The sequence below is a fragment of the Bubalus bubalis genome, chromosome 1, assembly GCF_019923935.1.
Source record: "Bubalus bubalis isolate 160015118507 breed Murrah chromosome 1, NDDB_SH_1, whole genome shotgun sequence".
NCBI lineage: Eukaryota > Metazoa > Chordata > Mammalia > Artiodactyla > Bovidae > Bubalus > Bubalus bubalis.
In genome coordinates this window covers 109,874,968-109,895,983 of record NC_059157.1, presented here as the reverse complement: position 1 = coordinate 109,895,983, position 21,016 = coordinate 109,874,968, and the positions used below count along the sequence as shown (strand labels likewise).

Here is a 21,016-nt window from a genome sequence, read left to right as displayed (position 1 = left end):
CTTTGAAGCTAGATTTTCAGGGGTTCCTCCTCCCACTGCCAGACCCCAAGGTAGGGAGCCTGACATGGAGCCCAGATCTTTCACTCATGTAGGAGAGCTTCTATGGTAAAATTATTTCCAGTTACTGGGTCACCCACCTGGCATATATGGGATTGGATTGTATTGCACCCCTCCAGTCGTATCATTGTGGCTTCTTTGTCTTTGGATGCAGGGTATCTTTTTTGATAGGTTCCAATGTTTTTCTGTCGATGGTTTTTCAGCAGTTAGTTGTGATTTTGATGTTTCCATAAGAAGAGGTAAACTCATGTCCTTCTACTCCACCATCCTGTCTCAGTGGTATGTCTCAGCTCATTGTTATAATTTATATTATTGCCTTAAGTCAGCCCTCATCACCTCTCTGGAGAATTCCATGGACTATATAGTCCATGGACTCGCAAAGAGTTGGACACAACTGAGCGACTTTCCCTTTCACCATCTCCTATCTTCCACCAGAAAGTTGGGTCTTTATACGTCCACAGGATGCTGTGATATGCTGCCCAGATCACTGTTTCAAGATCAAAGCACTCAGTTCTTCATCCATCTGGAGCACTGGCTGGCAATGCCTTACAGCTGAGTTCTTCCCAGTGCATATGCTCAGATTCTTTTACTCACTCTCAAACATCAACTGGATAGGGAGAGATCCAAGGGACCCAGTGGAGGAATTGTACTTCTGAGGCTGATTTTTAACACAATAATAAGTTAGGCAAAATTCTTTGATTCTTGAATTTATATTATATAGCTATTATATAGATGTAACATTACATGTAAATATATGGTTTATATTTTCAGTGATTTCAGAGGTTATTTCATTATTAATGAAAAAAAACAAAGGATTTTCTGCTGTAATTTACAGCCATAGTTTGGTATTTAAGAATTCTTTATCTGTTTTCTCGCTGGTCTTTCTTAACTGCTCCCTCATCTCAACCTTCCTACCATCAGCCTCTTTGAGATTTAAGGTCCCAATAGATTTCCCTGCAGAGGGCCTCTTGGTCACATGTTCATGTGTAAACCTTAAGGAAACCTCAATTTCCTTAAGGAAACTTCAAGGAAAGTATTTGTATAAGATTATACAGTTAGTGGCTGCAAACACCCAAACCTCCTCGATGCCAGGTTCAGATTGCTCCCTAAGCCTTAATGCCTTCCCTAACCTGATAGCACACCCTCTAGGGTAAAATAGCGAACAGTGTGCCTCTTACTATGGGAGGCTTAAGGGAAAAGTTACAGGTGAAGCTTCACTCTGTACCCCTTCTCATGCAAGTTTTACTCGGAACCCTCTAGCTCTGTTCTCCAGTAAGCAACATGGGCTTCCCAGGTAGTGCTAGTGGTAACGAATCTGCCTGCCAATGCAGGAGACACAGGAGATGTGGGTTTGATCCCTGGGTCAGGAAGGTCCCCTGGAGGAGGAAATGGCAACCCACTCCAGTATTCTTGCTTGGAAAATTCCATGGACAGAGAAACCAGGCGGGCTATGGTCCATGGGGCCGCAAAGAGTTGGATACCACTGAGTGACTGAACACATGTAAGCAACATTACTAAAGGTAAAAATGACCCGATTAATAACTAGCATCTGACTGGGAGGGATTTTAAATAAACTATTAATACCTAACAGGAAACTGTAACTTTGAGGTTTCCTGAATGTGCTGACTTTTGTAACTGGGCAGATCCATTGGGGGGACCCTGGAATCTATGCCAATGGAATTATGAGAGAGACTGGTCCCAGGGCATGTAAACCAAGGCAGCTTCTGCACCTACCCAACGTGAAGCTCTTTTCCTTGCACCTGAGCTTTGTAACCTGGGGACTAAAGGATTCTGATACATGGTCCTCTGTGTGGATTCAGCAAGAGCTCCCGCAGGAAGAGAGACCCCCGATGCTGTGCTGTTGGAAGCTGTGGGGCCTTATGGCTTTCTGAGGAGATTGATACTCAAATCATACCAAACATGGCCTGTGTTCATCTTGTGAGTAGGAATGTTAGGTGCACCTAAGACCCAGCCTTGTGGCTACTGTAGAGGGCATTAGGGCTCGAATTGGGCAGGCTGTGTGCCTCATGCCATGCTGAGCAGCCAGCTCAGTGCGGCAGGGGTACCTCATCTAATTCCATGAGAACAAGGTTTTTGTTTTAAATAACACAAACATGTTTTGTAGCTTTGTGATAGAGTATAGTCATTTGCTAAAACCTACAAAAATAATTTTAAGTCCTGTTTTTTGGTCAAAACAGTCTAACTGCTGTCATATTAACTAACAGTTTCAATAGCAGATTCCATAACCGAGATGAAATGCACCAATATTTTCCCTGCTGTATTCCCGCATTCAGTCTGGGCTGCCAGACAGAAAGCACAAGGGTGCTTTTTTTCTTGAATTTGTAGTGGAAACCTTGGCAGACAGTAACTGCTTCGGGCCTGTCAAACAGATGCATGAAATGCACCAATTTAAATGGGAGTGCTTCATTTTCCACATTATGATTGTTAGAGTACAGCACAGAGCTCAATGATGCTGCTTGTCCTCCTGTGCCCTTCCAAAGGAAAAATAAACTCACCTTAGGTATTTTGCTCCTTTTCAGTTTCTCCCTCAAGTAGCTCAGTGTCTGGTGTCTGCCTTTGCTCAACAAAATGCGTCTTGAGCATGTCCTCTGTGTGCCTGCGGATGATCTGATGGGCTGCCAGGATATGCTTCCGCTGAGAGTTCCTCACTGTGCCGAAGGACAGGAGAGGTGTTACTCTGGACGTCAGGACAGATCATTCCCAAAGGTTTTCAGAAGAGTAGAGACAGAAATGATAACTTTGCAAGCCACATATTCTCTTGCTTAAAGCTGACTGATTAAAGAAAAATTTCTGCGATTTTGGAAGGACACATTCCAAAGGTAATTCAACCTAAATCTCAATATTGCTGCTCACTCTCTGTTCAGTCACGCTCCTCCCCACTTGGCTGGCCTTCACTCCACAGCTGAGTGGCTTCCCTCACCTGGAATACCTGTACTCCACATCCTGCCCTTCTGCAAAGCCCAGCCCAAGTCCAGCTCCTCCAGGAAGTCTTTGACTGAGGCAGCTCACATTTATTATGACCACACTTGAGTTTGTGCCAGTCTATTCAGTGTCCAATTGCTTCAGGTGAGTTACATTTTGTTTTTCACCTAGATTATAAATGACCTAAAGGTAAAGATCTTGTCTCATGCTTCTCTTTGTGCTTTAGTCCCTAATACGAAGGGTACTTGTTGACTGATGAATTTGAGTTCACGGCTTTAGAAGTTGTTCCTAGTGCTACAGTCTAAGAATATTTATTATCAAGGCTTAGTACATTAAGCATCCCGTTTCCCTTTTGAAAAGTGGTAACTGTGATGATGATGGTGGTAGCAGTTAGCATTTGTCCTTACTTCCTGCCAGGTATGGTTTTAAATAGTTGGCATATAGTTATTCATTTAAACTACTCACAACCCTAAAAGAGAGTATTATTACTATCCCCATTTTCAGATGAGGCAGCTGAGACACAGAGATTAGGTGATTTGCCTAAAGTCATACAGCTAGTAAAGCACAGTAAGAAGTACCATGGTGTCTATGCTATTCAGATGTCAGCTATTTTAAATAGGGTAAATCACATAGAAACTTAGAACACTTCACAGCAGTATGGTTGAAAGAATGGGGACTTTGGAGCCACATAGACCATGGTGCAATCTGCAAACTGCGTAACATCTCTAAGCACTAATTTCCTTAACTAAAGTATGAGAACACATCTATAGATGTTATAAGAAATTTAGATAAGGTATTTCTAAAAATGCTTAATACATTTTCTGGAACTTGGTATGCATTTAAACCTTTGTTGTTACTATTATTTTCATCTATATACAGGTCCTCAAGGTCATTCCCATCTATCAAATTTTAGAAAAATAAGAGTTGGTGGATTAGGAAGACTCTAAGCTCAACTCCTCTCATGGGCACAGCAAAATTACAGCTATTTACAGAGAAACTATGGATGAGAAAGGCAAGAACCTACCAGAAAAGACCTCTACCACTAAAGATAATATAGAACAAACCATAATAAGACAGGTAGGATGGGCAGAGTTGTGCTATAGTCAAGAGCCATACCCCTAGTAGGCAACCCTCAAACAGGAAAATTACTACAACTGCAGAGATTCACCCCAAGGATTGAGGAGTCTGAGCCCCACATTGGGCTCCACAGCACAGGGGTCCTGCACTGGTAAGACAGTACTGGAACAACTGGCTTTGAAGACCATCAGGGCTTGCTTTCAGCAGACCCTGTGAGAAATAGACTCCTCTCTTAAAGGACACACACAAGATCTTATATATTATTTCTTCTGCCCTAGATTGCACAATCTGAAAGGACCATGGGTCCAGCCCACCCGTTAATCTTGGAGAGTCTCCTGGGGTGGTAGAAGGCAACTGGACCTCACCCTGGGGATAAAGACATTGGTAGTAAGCACTTGGGGGAGCTTGCCCTACCACATGAATACTAGTGCTGGTGAGCACTATTTTGTAATCCTCCCTGTAGGGACCTAGGCTACACCCATCAGCCTATAGGCACCAGTAATGGAATACCTCAGGCCAAGCAAGTAGGTGGGCAGGTTGCATTAAAACACCCTAATAGTCTTGTCCACCAGAGGGCCCAGGACCTGGCCCTACACACCAGGACATAGGTAATATAGAACTGGGACCCCCAGGGCCTACTACAGCAAGAGACCTTGGATCATGGCTCAACCTACCGGTAGGCTGGCACCAATTCTGGACCCGCTGGGTCCCAGCCACACCAACCAGCCGGACAACACCAGCTCTGAGACACTTTGGGTCCCCCAGACACAGAATGAATAAATAAGGTCTTACTGTAAAGCATAGGGAATTATACTCACTATCCTGTGATAAACCATACCAGAAAAGAATGTAAAAAGAAGATGTATATATATGTATAACTGAATCACTTTGCTGTCCAGCAGAAATTAACACAACACTGTAAATCAACTATACTTCAAAAAAAAAAAAAATAGGCAGAATAGCAACAAAAAAGGGAACTCTAGAGAAGAATGGATGAACAGAGTGAGCAGTAAATGTTTTTAATCAAGAGTTAGAAATTATAAAGAACTAGACAGATGGAAATACAGTAACTGAAATGAAAAATACACTAGAAGGAATCAACAGTAGATTAAGTAATACCGAGGAATAGATCAGTAAGCTGTAAGAGAGTAGTGGAAATCACTCAAGCTAAACAGAAAAAAATAAAAAGAAATAAGGACAGTTTAAAAGACCTCTGGGACAACATCACACACACTAACATTTACCTCACAGGAGTCCCAGAAAGAGAAGACAGAGAGGGTGGCAGAGAATATATTTGAAGACATATAGCTGAAGACTTCCCTAACCTGTGAAATGAATGAAACATGCAAGTCCAGGAAGCACAGAGACAGCCTCAAACGGGATCAACCCAAAGAGGACCACATCAAAACATACTGTAATTAAAATTGCAAAACTCAAAGAGATATTATTAAAAGCAGCAAGGGAAAAGAAACAAGTTATGTACTAGGGAACTCCCATAAGGCTATCAAGCTGACTTTGCAGCAGAAACTCTGCAGGCCAGAAAAGAGTGGTAAGATACAGTTAACATGATGAAAGGGAAAATCTACAACCAAGAATATTCTACCTGGCAAGGCTTTCATTTGGGTTTGATAGATCAAAAGTTTTCAGATAGGCAAAAGCTAAAAGAGTTCAGTACCACCAAAGCAGCTTTACAAGAAAGGTTAAAGGGACTTCTCTAAGTGAAAAAGAAAAGGTCAAACTAGAAACATGAAAATTATGGGGAAAAAAAAACTCATTGGTAAAGATAAATATATAGTAAAGGTAGTAAATCAACCACATAGAAAGCTAGTAGGAAGGCTAAAAGACAAAAGTACTAAAATCACCTATCACCACAATAACCAGCTAAGGGATACACAAAGCAATTAGACACAAAATATGAGAAAAACAATAATTATGAAGGGAGCACAATAAAAATTCAGACTTGTTAAAATGCATTTGAAGTTAAGAGATAAAGCACTTAATCATATATAGACAAAGTTGTCTGCATCTATGTATAAACCTAATGGTACCCAAAAACCAAAAATCTACAATAGATACACAAAGAGAAAGAAATCCAGATAACACTAAAAATAATCATTAAAAGGGAAGAGAAGGCAAGAATAAACAAAAGAATTACCAAAACAACCCCCAAAACAATGAACAAAATGACAATACCTACCTATCAACATGTGTGTGTGTGTGTGTGTGTGTGTTTCTGCTGCTCAGTTGTGTCTCTCTGTGACCCCATGGACTGTAGCTCACCAGGCTCCTCTGTCTCTGGAATTCTCTAGTCAAGAATATTGGAAGGAGGTCCTAAGATGGTGGAGGAATAGGACGGGGAGATCACCTTCTCCCCCACAAATTCATCAAAAGAACATTTAAACGCTGAGTAAAATCCACAAAACAACTTCTGAATGCCGGCAGAAGACATTAGGCACCCAGAAAAGCAATCCATTGTCTTCGAAAGGAGGTAGGAAAAATATAAAAGACAAAAAAAGAGACAAAAGAGGTAGGGCTGGAGCTCCATCCCGGGAAGGGAGTCTTAAAAAGAGAGAAGTTTCCAAACACCGGGAAACACTCTCACTGCCGAGTCTGTGCGGAGCCTTGGAAGCACAGAAGGCAACAGAATAGGGAGGAAAAATAAGTAAATAATTAAAACCCACAGATTACAATCCCAACGGTAACTCCCCCAGCGGAGAAGCAGCCAGACACCTGTGCCTGCCACTAGCAAGCGGGGGCTGGGCATGGAGGCGCAGGCTGCATTGCTTAGACTAAGGATCGGGCCTGAATGCCCCCGAGGCTAATCAGAGCGAACTAATTTGGGCTAGCAAACCAGACTGTGGGATAGCTACCATGGGAAAAGCCCTAAGACACCGCCAGGCCCTCGCACAGAACAAAGGGTGGAACAAAACTAGCTGGCTGCAGACCTTCCCCCTCCGGTGACAGGCAGCCAGAGCCGGAAGGGGGCAATCGCAGCCCCAGAGAGACATTATCTACCAAACTGCAAGCAGGCTTCTTTGCTAACTAAGACTTCTTGGGGTTCTGGGCAGTCATCCACCTGAGAAGGTGCGCCGGTTGTACACCCAGAAAACCGAGCGGCAGGGACGGGAGAGGTGATAAGTCACAGGGACCGCGCTCGCCTAACACCTCATCACCCAAGCTGCTCAGAGCTGGGAAGGGCACAAAACGCAGGCCCAACAGAGTCTGCGCCTCTGAGGACTACCCGAGGGCCTGAACCTGAGCGGCTTGGACCTGGGAGGTGCATGCAGCCCAGGGCCGGGCCTCTGAAGGTTCCCGGTGGAGCAACCTAGGGCCTGAGCTGTGTGGGCAGGGAGGGTGCACACGCAGTGAGCGGGGGCAGGCCCAGTGTGGCTGAGACACTAGGAGCACACGCCAGTGTTATTTGTTTGCAGCGTCCCTCCCTCCCCACAGCAACTGAACAAGTGAGCCTAAAAAAGTGTCCACCACCGCCCCTTTGTGTCAGGGCGGAAATCAGACACTGAAGAGACCAGCAAACAGAAGCTAAAACTGAGGGAACCGCCTTGGAAGTGACAGGTGCAATAGATTAAAACCCTGTATTTAGTACCAACTACATAGGAAGGGGCCTATAGATCTTGAGAAATATAAGCCGGACCAAGAAACTATCCAAAAATGAACTGACCCCACACTGCCTACAACACCACCAGGGAAAGTCCTAGATATATTTTTACTATTTTTATGATCACTTTTTTTTCTTCTTCTTTTTTTTCTTTTCTTTTTCTTAACTTTTTTTTTTGAATTTTTAAGTCCTCTATTACTCCTTTAATTTTCATTTGAATAACCTACTACTACTTTTCAAAAAAAGACTATTTTTTAAAGCAAACTTCATATATATATATATTTTTTAATAACTTTTGTGACTTTTTCCTCTTCTTTTCTTTAATATTGTATTTTTGAAAATCTAACCTCTACTCTAGAATTTTAATCTTTGCTTTTTGGTATTTGTTATCAACTTTGTACCTTTAAGAACCCAATCTTCAGTACCTATTTTGACTTGGGAGCGAGATTACTGGCTTGACTGCTCTCTCCCCCTCTGGACTCTCCTTTCTCTCCACTAGGTCGCCTCTGTCTCCTCCCTCCCCCTTCTCTTCTCTACCCAACTCTCTGAATCTCTGTGTGTTCCAGATGGTGGAGGACACTTAGGGAACTGATTACTGGCTGGATCTGTCTCTCTCCTTTTCATTCCCCCTTTTTATCCTCCTGGCCACCTCTGTCTCCTTCCTCCCTCTTCTCTTCTCTGTATAACTCCATGAACATCTCTTGAGTGGTCCAGACTGTGGAGTGCACATAAGGAAGTGATTATTGGTTAGCTAGCTCTCTCCTCTTTTGATTCCACCTCATCTCATTCGGGTCACCTCTAACTCACTCCTCCCTCTTTTCTTCTCCATGTAACTCTGTGAACCTCTCTGGGTGTCCCTCACTGTGGAGAAACTTTTCATCTTTAACCTAGATGTTTTATCAACGGTGCTGTATAGAAGAAGTCTTGAGACTACCATAAAAATAAGACTGAAAACCAGAAGCAGGAGGCTTAAGTCCAAATCCTGAGAACATCATAGAACACCTGACTCCAGGGAACATTAAGCATAGGAGCTCATCAAATGCCTCCATACCTACACTGAAACCAAGCACTACACAAGGGCCAACAAGTTCCAGAGCAAGACATACCACACAAATTCTCCAGCAACACAGTAACATAGCCCTGAGCTTCAATATACAGGCTGCCCAAAGTTACTCCAAATCCATTGACATCTCATAACTCATTACTAGACACTTCATTGCACTCCAGAGAGAAGAAATACAGCTCCACCCACCAGAACACCAACACAAGCTTCCCTAAACAAGAAACCTTGACAAGCCACCAATACAACCTCACCCACAGCGAGGAAACTCCATAATAAAGAGAATTCCACAAACTGCCAGAATACAGAAAGGCCACCCCAACTCAGCAATATAAACAAGATGAAGAGACAGAGGAATACCCAGCAAGTAAAGGAACAGGATAAATGCCCACCAAGCCAAACAAAAGAGGAAGAGATAGGGAATCTACCTGACAAAGAATTCCAAATAATGATAGTGAAAATGATCCAAAATCTTGAAATAAAAATGGAATCACAGATAAATAGCCTGGAGGCAAGGATTAAGAAAATGCATGAAAGGTTTAACAAGGACCTAGAAGAAATAAAAAAGAGTCAATATATAATGAATAATGCAATAAATGAGATCAAAAACACTCTGGAGGCAACAAATAGTAGACTAACAAGGCAGAAGATAGGATTAGTGAAATAGAAGATAGAATGGTAGAAATAAATGAATCAGAGAGGAAAAAAGAAAAACGAATTAAAAGAAATGAGGACAATCTCAGAGACCTCCAGGACAATATTAAACACCACAACATTCGAATCATAGGAGTCCCAGAAGAAGATGACAAAAAGAAAGACCATGAGAAAATACTTGAGGAGATAATAGTTGAAAACTTCCCTAAAATGGGGAAGGAAATAATCACCCAAGTCCAAGAAACCCAGAGAGTCCCAAACAGGATAAACCCAAGGTGAAACACCCCAAGACACATATTAATCAAATTAACAAAGATCAAACACAAAGAACAAATATTAAAAGCAGCAAGGGAAAAACAACAAATAACACACAAGGGGATTCCCATAAGGATAACAGCTGATCTTTCAGTAGAAACTCTTCAGGCCAGGAGGGAATGGCAAGACATACTCAAAGTGATGAAAGAAAATAACCTACAGCCCAGATTACTGTACCCATCAAGGATCTCAGTCAAATATGAAGGAGAAATCAAAAGCTTTACAGACAAGCAAAAGCTAAGAGAATTTAGCACCACCAAACCAGCTCTCCAACAAATGCTAAAGGATATTCTCTAGACAGGAGACACAAAAACAGTGTATAAACTCGAACCCAAAACAATAAAGTAAATGGCAATGGGATCATACTTATCAATAATTGCCTTAAACATAAATGGGTTGAATGCCCCAACCAAAAGACAAAGACTGGCTGAATGGATACAAAAACAAGACCCCTACATATGTTGTCTACAAGAGACCCACCTCAAAAGAAGGGACACATACAGACTGAAAGTGAAGGGCTGGAAAAAGATATTCCATGCAAACAGAGATCAAAAGAAAGCAGGAGTAGCAATACTCATATCAGATAAAATAGACTTTAAAACAAAGACTATGAAAAGAGACAAAGAAGGACACTACATAACGATCAAAGGATCAATCCAAGAAGAAGATATAACAATTATAAATATATATGCACCCAACATAGGAGCACCGCAATATGTAAGACAAATGCTAACAAGTATGGAAGGGGAAATTAACAATAACACAATAATAGTAGGAGACATTAATACCCCACTCACACCTATGGATAGATCAACTAAACAGAAAAGTAACAAGGAAACACAAACTTTAAATGGTACAATAGACCAGTTAGACCTAATTGATATCTATAGGACATTTCACCCCAAAACAATGAATTTCACCTTTTTCTCAAGTGCACATGGAACCTTCTCCAGGATAGATCACATCCTTGGCCATAAATCTAGCCTTGGTAAATTCAAAAAAACTGAAATCATTCCAAGCATCTTTTCTGACCACAATGCAGTAAGATTAGATCTCAATTACAGGAGAAAAACTATTAAAAATTCCAACATATGGAGGCTGAACAACACACTGCTGAATAACCAACAAATCACAGAAGAATTCAAAAAAGAAATCAAAATATGCATAGAAATGAATGAAAATAAAAACACAACAACCCAAAACCTATGGGACACTGTAAAAGCAGTGCTAAGGTTTATAGCAATACAGGCTTACCTCAAGAAACAAGAAAAAAGTGAAATAAATAACCTAACTCTACACCTAAAGCAACTAGAAAAGGAAGAAATGAAGAACCCCAGGGTTAGTAGAAGGAAAGAAATCTTAAAAATTAGGGCAGAAATAAATGCAAAAGAAACAAAGGAGACCATAGCAAAAATCAACAAAGCCAAAAGCTGGTTCTTTGAAAGGATAAATAAAATTGACAAGCCATTAGCCAGACTCATCAAGAAACAAAGGGAGAAAAATCAAATCAATAAAATTAGAAATGAAAATGGAGAGATCACAACAGACAACACAGAAATACAAAGGATCATAAGAGACTACTATCAGCAATTATATGCCAATAAAATGGACAATGTGGAAGAAATGGACAAATTCTTAGAAAAGTACAACTTTCCAAAACTGAACCAGGAAGAAATAGAAAATCTTAACAGACCCATCACAAGCACAGAAATTGAAACTGTAATCAGAAATCTTCCAGCAAATAAAAGCCCAGGTCCGGACGGCTTCACAGATGAATTCTACCAAAAATTTAGAGAAGAGCTGACACCTATCCTACTCAAACTCTTCCAGAAAATTGCAGACGAAGGTAAACTTCCAAACTCATTCTATGAGGCCACCATCACCCTAATACCAAAACCTGACAAAGATCCCACAAAAAAAGAAAACTACAGGCCAATATCACTGATGAACATAGATGCAAAAATCCTTAATAAAATTCTAGCAATCAGAATCCAACAACACATTAAAAAGATCATACACCATGACCATGTGGTCTTTATCCCAGGAATGCAAGGATTCTTCAATATCCACAAATCAATCAATGTAATACACCACATTAACATTTTGAAAAATAAAAGCCATATGATTATCTCAATAGATGCAGAGAAAGCCTTTGATAAAATTCAACATCCATTTATGACAAAAACTCTCCAGAAAGCAGGAATAGAAGGAACATACCTCAACATAATAAAAGCTATATATGACAAACCCACAGCAAACATTATCCTCAATGGTGAAAAACTGAAAGCATTTCCCTTAAAGTCAGGAATAAGACAAGGGTGCTCACTCTCACCACTACTATTCAACATAGTTTTGGAAGTTTTGGCCACAACAATCAGAGCAGAAAAAGAAATAAAAGGAATCCAAATTGGAAAAGAAGAAGTAAAACTCTCACTGTTTGCAAATGACATGATCCCCTACATAGAAAACCCTAAAGACTCCACCAGAAAATTACTAGAGCTAATCAATGAATATAGTACAGTTGCAGGATATAAAATCAACACACAGAAATCCCTTGCATTCCTATACACTAATAATGAGAAAACAGAAAGAGAAATTAAGGAAACAATTCCATTCACCATTGCAACAAAAAGAATAAAATACTTAGGAATATATCTACCTAAAGAAACTGAAGACCTATATATAGAAAACTATAAAACACTGGTGAAAGAAATCAAAGAGGACACTAATAGATGGAGAAATATACCATGTTCATGGATTGGAAGAATCAATATAGTAAAAATGAGTATACTACCCAAAGCAATCTATAGATTCAATGCAATCCCTATCAAGCTACCAACGGTATTCTTCACAGAGCTAGAACAAATAATTTCACAATTTGTATGGAAATACAAAAACCTCGAATAGCCAAAGCTATCTTGAGAAAGAAGAATGGAACTGGAGGAATCAACCTGCCTGACTTCAGGCTCTACTACAAAGCCACAGTTATCAAGACAGTACGGTACGGGCACAAAGACAGAAATATTGATCAATGGAACAAAATAGAAAGCCCAGAGATAAATCAATGCACCTATGGACACTTTATCTTTGACAAAGGAGGCAAGAATATACAGTGCAGAAAAGACAATCTCTTTAACAAGTGGTGCTGGGAAAACTGGTCAACCACTTGTAAAAGAATGAAACTAGAGCACTTTCTAACACCATACACAAAAATAAACTCAAAATGGATTAAAGATCTAACTGTAAGACCAGAAACTATAAAAATCTTAGAGAAGAACATAGGCAAAACACTCTCTGACATACATCACAGCAGGATCCTCTATGACCCACCTCCCAGGATATTGGAAATAAAAGCAAAAATAAACAAATGGAATCTAATTAAAATTAAAAGCTTCTGCACAACAAAAGAAACTATAAGCAAGGTGAAAAGACAGCCTTCAGAATGGGAGAAAATAATAGCAAATGAAGCAACTGACAAACAACTACTCTCAAAAATACACAAGCAACTCCTGCAGCTCAATTCCAGAAAAATAAACGACCCAATCAAAAAATGGGCCAAAGAACTAAATAGACATTTTTCCAAAGAAGACATACAGATGGCTAACAAACACATGAAAAGATGCTCAATATCACTCATTATCAGAGAAATGCAAATCAAAACCACAATGAGGTACCATTTCACACCAGTCAGAATGGCTGCGATCCAAAAGTCTACAAGCAATAAATGCTGGAGAGGGTGTGGAGAAAAGGCAACCCTCTTACACTGTTGGTGGGAATGCAAACTAGTACAGCCACTATGGAGAACAGTGTGGAGATTCCTTAAAAAACTGGAAATAGAACTGTCTTTTGACCCAGCAATCCCACTGCTGGGCATACACACCGAGGAAACCAGAATTGAAAGAGACACGTGTACCCCAGTGTTCATCGCAGCACTGTTCACAATTGCCAGAACATGGAAGCAACCTAGATGTCCATCAGCAAATGAATGGATAAGAAAGCTGTGGTACATATACAAAATGGAGTATTACTCAGCCATTAAAAAGAATACATTTGAATCAGTTCTAATGAGGTGGATGAAATTGGAGCCTATTATACAGAGTGAAGTAAGCCAGAAAGAAAAACACCAATACAATATACTAATGCATATATATGGAATTTAGAAAGATGGTAACGACAACCCTGTATGCAAGACAGCAAAAGAGACACAGATGTATAGAACAGTCTTTTGGACTCTGTGGGAGAGGGAGGTGGGGATGATTTGGGAGAATGCCATTAAAACATGTATAATATCATATAAGAAATGAATCACCAGTCCAGGTTCGATGCAGGATACAGGAAGCTTGGGGCTGGTGCACTGAGATGACCCAGAGGGATGGTATGAGGAGGAAGGTGGGAAGGGGTTCAGGATGGGAAACACGTGTACACCCGTGGTGGATGCATGTTGATGTATGGCAAAACCAATACAATATTGTAAAGTAAAAAATAAATTAATTAATTAATTAAAAAAATTTTTAACCTCAAAAAAAGAAAAATAAAAGAATATTGAAGTGGGTTGCCATTCCCCTCTCCAGGGGATCTTCCTTACCTATCAATAATTACTTTAAATGTAAATGAACTAAATGCTCCAATCAAAAGACACGGTAACTGAATGTATACACAAAAGAACCATATATATGCTGCCTATAAGAGACTCACTTGTGACCTCCCTGATAGTGCACTGGATGAGAATCTGTCTGCCAGTGCAGGGGACTCGGGTTTGACCCCTGGTCTGGGAAGATTTCACATGCCTCACAGAAACTAAGCCTGTGCACATAGCTACTATACACACAGCTACTGAGCCTGCATGCTGCAACTACTGAAGCCTGCTTGCCTAGAGCCTATGCTCCACCAAGAGAAGCCATCGCAATGAGAGACCTGAGCACTGCAACAGAGTAGCGCCGCCTTGTCGCAACTAGAGAAAAGCCCACACAAAGCAATGAAGACCCAGTGCAGTCGAAAATAAGAATAAATTAAAAAAAAAAAGATTCACTTGACATCAGAGGATAGAAAAAGGTGTTATATGCAGAAAGAAATCAACAGAAAAGCAGGGGTGAAATACTTATATCAGACAAAACAAATATTAAAACAAAGGTTGTTACAAGAGCCAAAGAAGGACATTATATAATAATCAAGGGATCAGTCCAAAAAGAAGAAATAATTATAAATATATATGTACCCAACACAGGAGCACTTTAATTCATAAGGAAAATATTAACAGACATAGAGAGAGAAGTCAACAGTAACACACACTACTAGGGCGTGTGTGTGTGTGTGTGTGTGTGAAAGAATTTATTTTATAGCAAGACCTAGGATATGGGTCCCTCTGTCACAGGCAATGAAAAATGAAATTATTCAGAAATTTCTCTGCAGTGAAATACAAACAGCTTTCCTGCAAGAATAGTCTTCTCTTCATCTAGAAATTTCCATATTTATAGAAAACCCCAAAACATTTTAATCTTTGTTTGTTTGACTCCATCCAGGTTTCCAATACTAGGCACTTTAACACCCCACTTACATTAATGAACAAGTCATCCACATATATAATTAATAAGGAAACACTGGCCTTAAATGACACACCAGACCAGATGAACTTACTAGATATGTATACAGAACATGTAATCCAAAAGCAGAAGAATATACATTCCTTCCAAGTGCACATGGAACATTCCCCAGAATAAATTACATGCTAGGCCACAAGATGCCTATTGCCAAATTCAGACTTAAATTGAAGAAAGTAGGGAAAACCACTAGACCATTCAGGTATGACCTAAATCAAATCCCATACGACTATACAGTGGAAGTGAGAAATACATTCAAGGGATTAGAACTGATAGAATGCCTGAAGAACTATGGATGGAGATTTGTGACATTGTACAGGAGACAGGGATCAAGATCATGCTCAAGAAAAAGAAATGCAAAAAAGCAAAATGGTTGTCTGAGGAGGCCTTACAAATAGCTGAGAAAAGAAGAGAAGCTAAAGGCAAAGGAGAAAAGGAAAGATATATCCATTTGAATGCAGAGTCCCAAAAGAATAGCAACGAGAGATAAGAAAGCCTTCTTCAATGATCAGTGCAAAGAAATAGAGGAAAACAATAGAATGGGAAAGACTAGAGATCTCTTCCAGAAAATTCGACATACCAAGGGAACATTTCATGTAAAGATGGGCTCAATAAAGGACAAAAATGGTACGGACCTAACAGAAGAAGAAGATATTAAGAAGAGGTTGCAAGAATACAGAGAACTGTATATAAAACATCTTCATGACCCAGATAATCATGATGGTGTGATTGCTCACCTAGAGCCAGACATCCTGGAATTTGGGAAGTCAGGTGGGCCTTAAGAAGCATCACTATGAACAAAGCTAGTGGAGGTGATGGAATTCCAGTTGAGCTATTTAAAATCCTAAAAGATGATGCTGTGAAAGTGCTGCACTCAATATGCCAGCAAATTTGGAAAACTCAGCAGTGGCCACAGGACTGGAAAAGGTCAGTTTTCATTTCAATCCCAAAGAAAGGCAATGCCAAAGAATGCTCAAACTACCACACAATTGCCCTCATCTCACACATTAGCAAAGTCATGCTCAAAATTCTCCAAGCCAGGCTTCAACAGTACGTGAACCATGAACTTCCAGATGTTAAAGCTGGTTTTAGAAAAGGCAGAGGAACCAGGGATCAAATTCCCAACATGTGCTGGATCATCGAAAAAACAACAGAGTTCTGGAAAAAACATCTATTTCTGCTTTATTGACTATGCCAAAGCCTTTGACTGTGTGGATCACAACAAACTGTGGAAAATTCCTCAAAAGATGGGAATACCAGACCACCTGACCTGCCTCTTGAGAAATCTGTATGCAGGTCAGGAAGCAACAGTTAGAACTGGAAGTGGAACAACAGACTGGTTCCAAATCAGGAAAGGAGGATGTCAAGGCTGTATATTGTCACCCTGTTTATTTAATTTATATGCAGAGTACATCATGAGAAACGCTGGGCTGGATGAAGCACAAGCTGGAATCCAGATTACCAGGAGAAATATCAATAACCTCATATATACAGATGACACCACCCTTATGGCAGAAAGCAAAGAACTAAAGAGCCTCCTTGGAGAAGGCAATGGCACCCCACTCCAGTACTCTTGCCTGGAAAATCCCATGGACGGAGGAGCCTGGTAGGCGGCAGTCCATGGGGTCGCACAGAGTCAGACATGACTGAGCGACTTCACTTTCACTTTTCACTTTCATGCACTGGAGAAGGAAATGGCAACCCACTCCAGTGTTCATGCCTGGAGAATCCCAGGGATGGGGAAGCCTGGTGGGCTGCTGTCTATGGGGTCGCACACAGTCGGACACGACTGAAGTGACTTAGCAGCAAAGAGCCTCCTGATGAAAGTGAAAGAGGAGAGAGTAAAAGTTGGCTTAAAACTCAGCATTCAGAATAATGATGTAATCTTATTCAGATTAAGATGCCATCTTAATCATGGCATCTGGTCCCATCATTTCATGGCAAATAGATGGGGAAACAGTGACAGACTATTTTTTTTGGGCTCCAAAATCAATGTAGATGGTGACTGTAGCCATGAAATTAAAAGACGTTAACTCCTTGGAAGAAAAGTTATGACCAACCTAGACAGCATATTAAAAAGCAGAGACATTACTTTGCCAACAAAGGTCTGTCTATTCAAAGCTATGGTTTTTCTAGTAGTTGCATATGGATGTGAGAGTTGGACTATAAAGAAAGTTGAGCACGGAAGAATTGATGCTTTTGAACTGTGATGTTGGAGAAGACTCTTAAGAGTCTCTTGGAAAGCAAGGAGATCCAACCAGTCCATCCTAAAGGAAATCAACCCTGAATATTCATTGGAAGTACTGATGCTGAAGCTAAAACTCCAATACTTTGGCCACCTGATGCAAAGAACTGACTTATTTGAAAAGACCCTGGTGCTGGGAAAGATTGAAGGTGGGAGGGGAAGGGGACAACAGAGGATGAGATGGTTGGATGGCATCACTTACTCAATGCACATGAGTTTGAGTAAACTCTGGGAATTGGTGACGGACAGGGAGGCCTGGCGTGCTGCAGTCATGGGGTCGCAAAGAGACAGACACGACTGAGGGACTGAACTGAACTGAGGCCACAAGACAAGTCTCAATAAATTTAACAAAACATAAATCTCACCATCTTTTATAAGTACAACTCTGAAACTAAAAGCCAACACTGAGAAAATACTAAAAACGTGCAGAGGCCAAACAATATGTCACTAACATCCAATGGATCACTAAAGAAATCAAAGAAGAAATTTAAAAAATACTTGGAGACACATGAAGTAAAACATGCAATGATACAAATCTCTGGGATGTCGCAAAAGCAGCTCTTAAGAGGAAAGTTTATAGTGATACAAGCCTACCTCAGGAAAGAAATATCTCAAACCAAGAACCTGATCGTACACTGAGCAACTAACAGAAGTCAGTAGAAGAAAAGAAGTCAAAGATCAGAGAAGAAATAATTGAAATGTAGCCTACTTCTTAAAAAGTAGAAAAGATCAATGAAAATAAGAGCTCTTGCTTTGAGAAAATTAATAAATCCTCTGTGAAACTCATCAAGAAAAAAAGAGGGACCAAATAAATAAAATCGGAAATGAAAAAGAAGCTATAACTAACACCACAGAAATAAGAGAACAATATGAACAACTGTATACCAATAAAATAAAGAACCAAGAAGTAATGGACAGATTACTAGTAACGTAGACTCTCACAAGGCTAAACCAGGAAAAATAGAAAGTGTAAAAGAGCAAGTACCAGTACTGAAATTGAATAAGTAATAAAAAAAAAAATTCCCGACAAACAAAACTCTGGACCAGATGGCTTCACAGGTAAATACCTACTCTCAAACTTCAAAAAACTGCATCGGAAGGAATGCTTCTTAACCACCTCATCTTCTGTCTCCCCTTCTCCTCCTGCCATCAGTTCTTCCCAGGATCAGGGTCTTTTCCAATGAGCTGGCTCCTCACATTATTTACAATAGACAGGATATGGAAGCAACTTATATGTCCATCAACAGATTAAAGGATAAAAAGACATGGGTGTGTGTGTGTTTACACACATACATAATGGAATACTACAGAATCATAAGCAGAAAACAAGCTTGCCATTTGCAACAACATGGATTGATGTGGAAGGTATTGTGCTTCGTGAAATAAATCAGACAGACAAATACTGCAGTTATCACTTACATGTGGAATCTCAAAAAATCTAACAAATGAATTCAACAAAACAGAAACAGATCCTCAGATACAGAGAACAAACAAGTGGTTACCAGTGAGGAAAGGGCAGTTGGGAGGGGCAAGATAGGGATAAGGGATTAAGAGATATCAACTACCATGTATAAAGTAAATAAGCTACAAGGATATATTGCACAGCACAAGGAATATAGCCAATACATAATAACTTTAAACAATGTAATCTATAAACATTTTAAATCATTGTTGTACAGCTGAAACTAATAAGTCAATAGACCTCAATAGAATTTTTTTTAATGCATCCAAATAAATCAATAATGAGATATCTCAAATGGTCTGTATGTGATAGTTCTTAATTTGGAGTAAAGAGTATTTATAATGCATGGATGCCTTACTTGGAAAGAGAAATATAATGTGTACTCCCCATCCAGATGGCTTTCTTCATTTGGGCTATGTCCATATAAAGGGAAGAGGTTAGGATTTGCTTAGTTTGCCCACAGATGACTCCCACTGATCCCTATAGATCAAGATTCCTTCAGCTCCTTCCTCTCAGAGTCAGGAGAAGCCGGGGGAGGGGGTCATAAACTAGTAACTGTTAAACACAGGATTTCTCCCCTTCTTCAGGTGAACTGATATGAAACAGGCTGACCTCACTTTGTATTGAGGGAGTTACTTATTTTCTTAAGGATCTAGAAAACATAAGGTCCCTTTTACAATAAAAAGTGATACAGGAATACTTATTATTTGATCTGAAAATTGAAGTTTTTTTGGTAGAGGCACTGTCATACACTGTTGATGGGGATATGGATTGAACAGTTTTTTTGTAGGGGCAGTGTGGTGGTATCTATCAAAATGTAAAACACACATACTGTATTTCCAGCATTGTACTACTAGGAGTTTACACTCAGACGAATGACCAGGGTGTTCACAGCTATTTACAGGAAAACACACAGGAATAAACTAAGTGCTCACTGCTGGGGGTACTGGTTGAAAAACTACGGTACAATCATGTAATGGGAAAACAGGGTATTTCTTTGTTCTCTTCTAATGCATTAGAACTCCACCATTCCTTACTCCCTAGTTACGTGATCTGAAATATTACACTTCTCTTAAAACTGTCTAGAATTCTCCTGCAAACTCTTAAAACCTCCCAGGCTCATATTTCACTTAATATTGATCACTGGTCACACCCCCTCCCTCTGGGCTCAGGACTATCACTAGTACCCTGAAAGCTCTGGAAGAACATTGTTTCTTTAAAACACATTTTTTTTTTTTCTTCTCCTCCTCTATTGAATAAAAGCAGCAATCTTTAAAAACATGCCACTTTTGGCAAATGATAAGTGAGGCTATTTCTACTGAGATGAGCTCTGGCAGGAACAAAAGATACTGTGACTCAGCAGAGCTGCAGAATAGCGTTAGGTCTGTCAGGCTTCCTGCTTTCAGCACCTGACTTGCACGTGCCCTGCCTCCAAAAGGCGGACACAGTTGGAAAACCCTGCAAACTCTCAACATTTGTTTCACGTTGAAAAAATCAAATCACAAAACACAAGCTGATGGTTACTGAAGAGGAATGAGATGGGGGAGGGATAAATTAGGAATATGGAATTAACATATACACACAAGTATATATAAAATAAACAAGGATTCGCTGTATAGCACAGGGAACTATATTCAATATCTTGTTAACCTATAGTGGAAAAGAATCAGAAGATATGTGTATGAGTATATACATATATAAATAACAATCATTTTGCTGTTTACCTGAAACTAACATAACATTGTAAATCAACTATTTCAATCAAAAACAAAAACCCCAAAATACACCTCTTCTGAGAACTTGAGACCTGCATCTTAAAGAAGGTTTGGAATTTAATGCTTCATTAAACTTAGAACTGCACACATCCATACTGGAGGAGATTATATTTTGCCATTGGACAGCATCACGAGAACTTGACAAACTTTGAAGATAACTCTGATTCCTCTTCAGAATTTCCCCCATACCTCTGCTCAGTTTTAAATCCCTGGAA

General features: G+C 40.0%; 1 protein-coding gene across 4 annotated transcripts in view; it reads right to left on the bottom strand.

Annotated features, from left to right (window-relative positions):
* CFAP91 (cilia and flagella associated protein 91) overlaps positions 1-21,016 on the bottom strand; it is a 110,552-nt gene that overhangs the window by 17,411 nt on the left and 72,125 nt on the right. For all 4 annotated transcript variants that reach the window (XM_006057600.4, XM_044942238.2, XM_025284601.3 and 1 more), the window contains one exon: positions 2,574-2,726. In XM_006057600.4, coding sequence (XP_006057662.3) covers positions 2,575-2,726 — 152 coding nt within the window. In that variant the 3' untranslated portion in view covers position 2,574. The remainder of the gene's footprint in view (positions 1-2,573; positions 2,727-21,016) is intronic.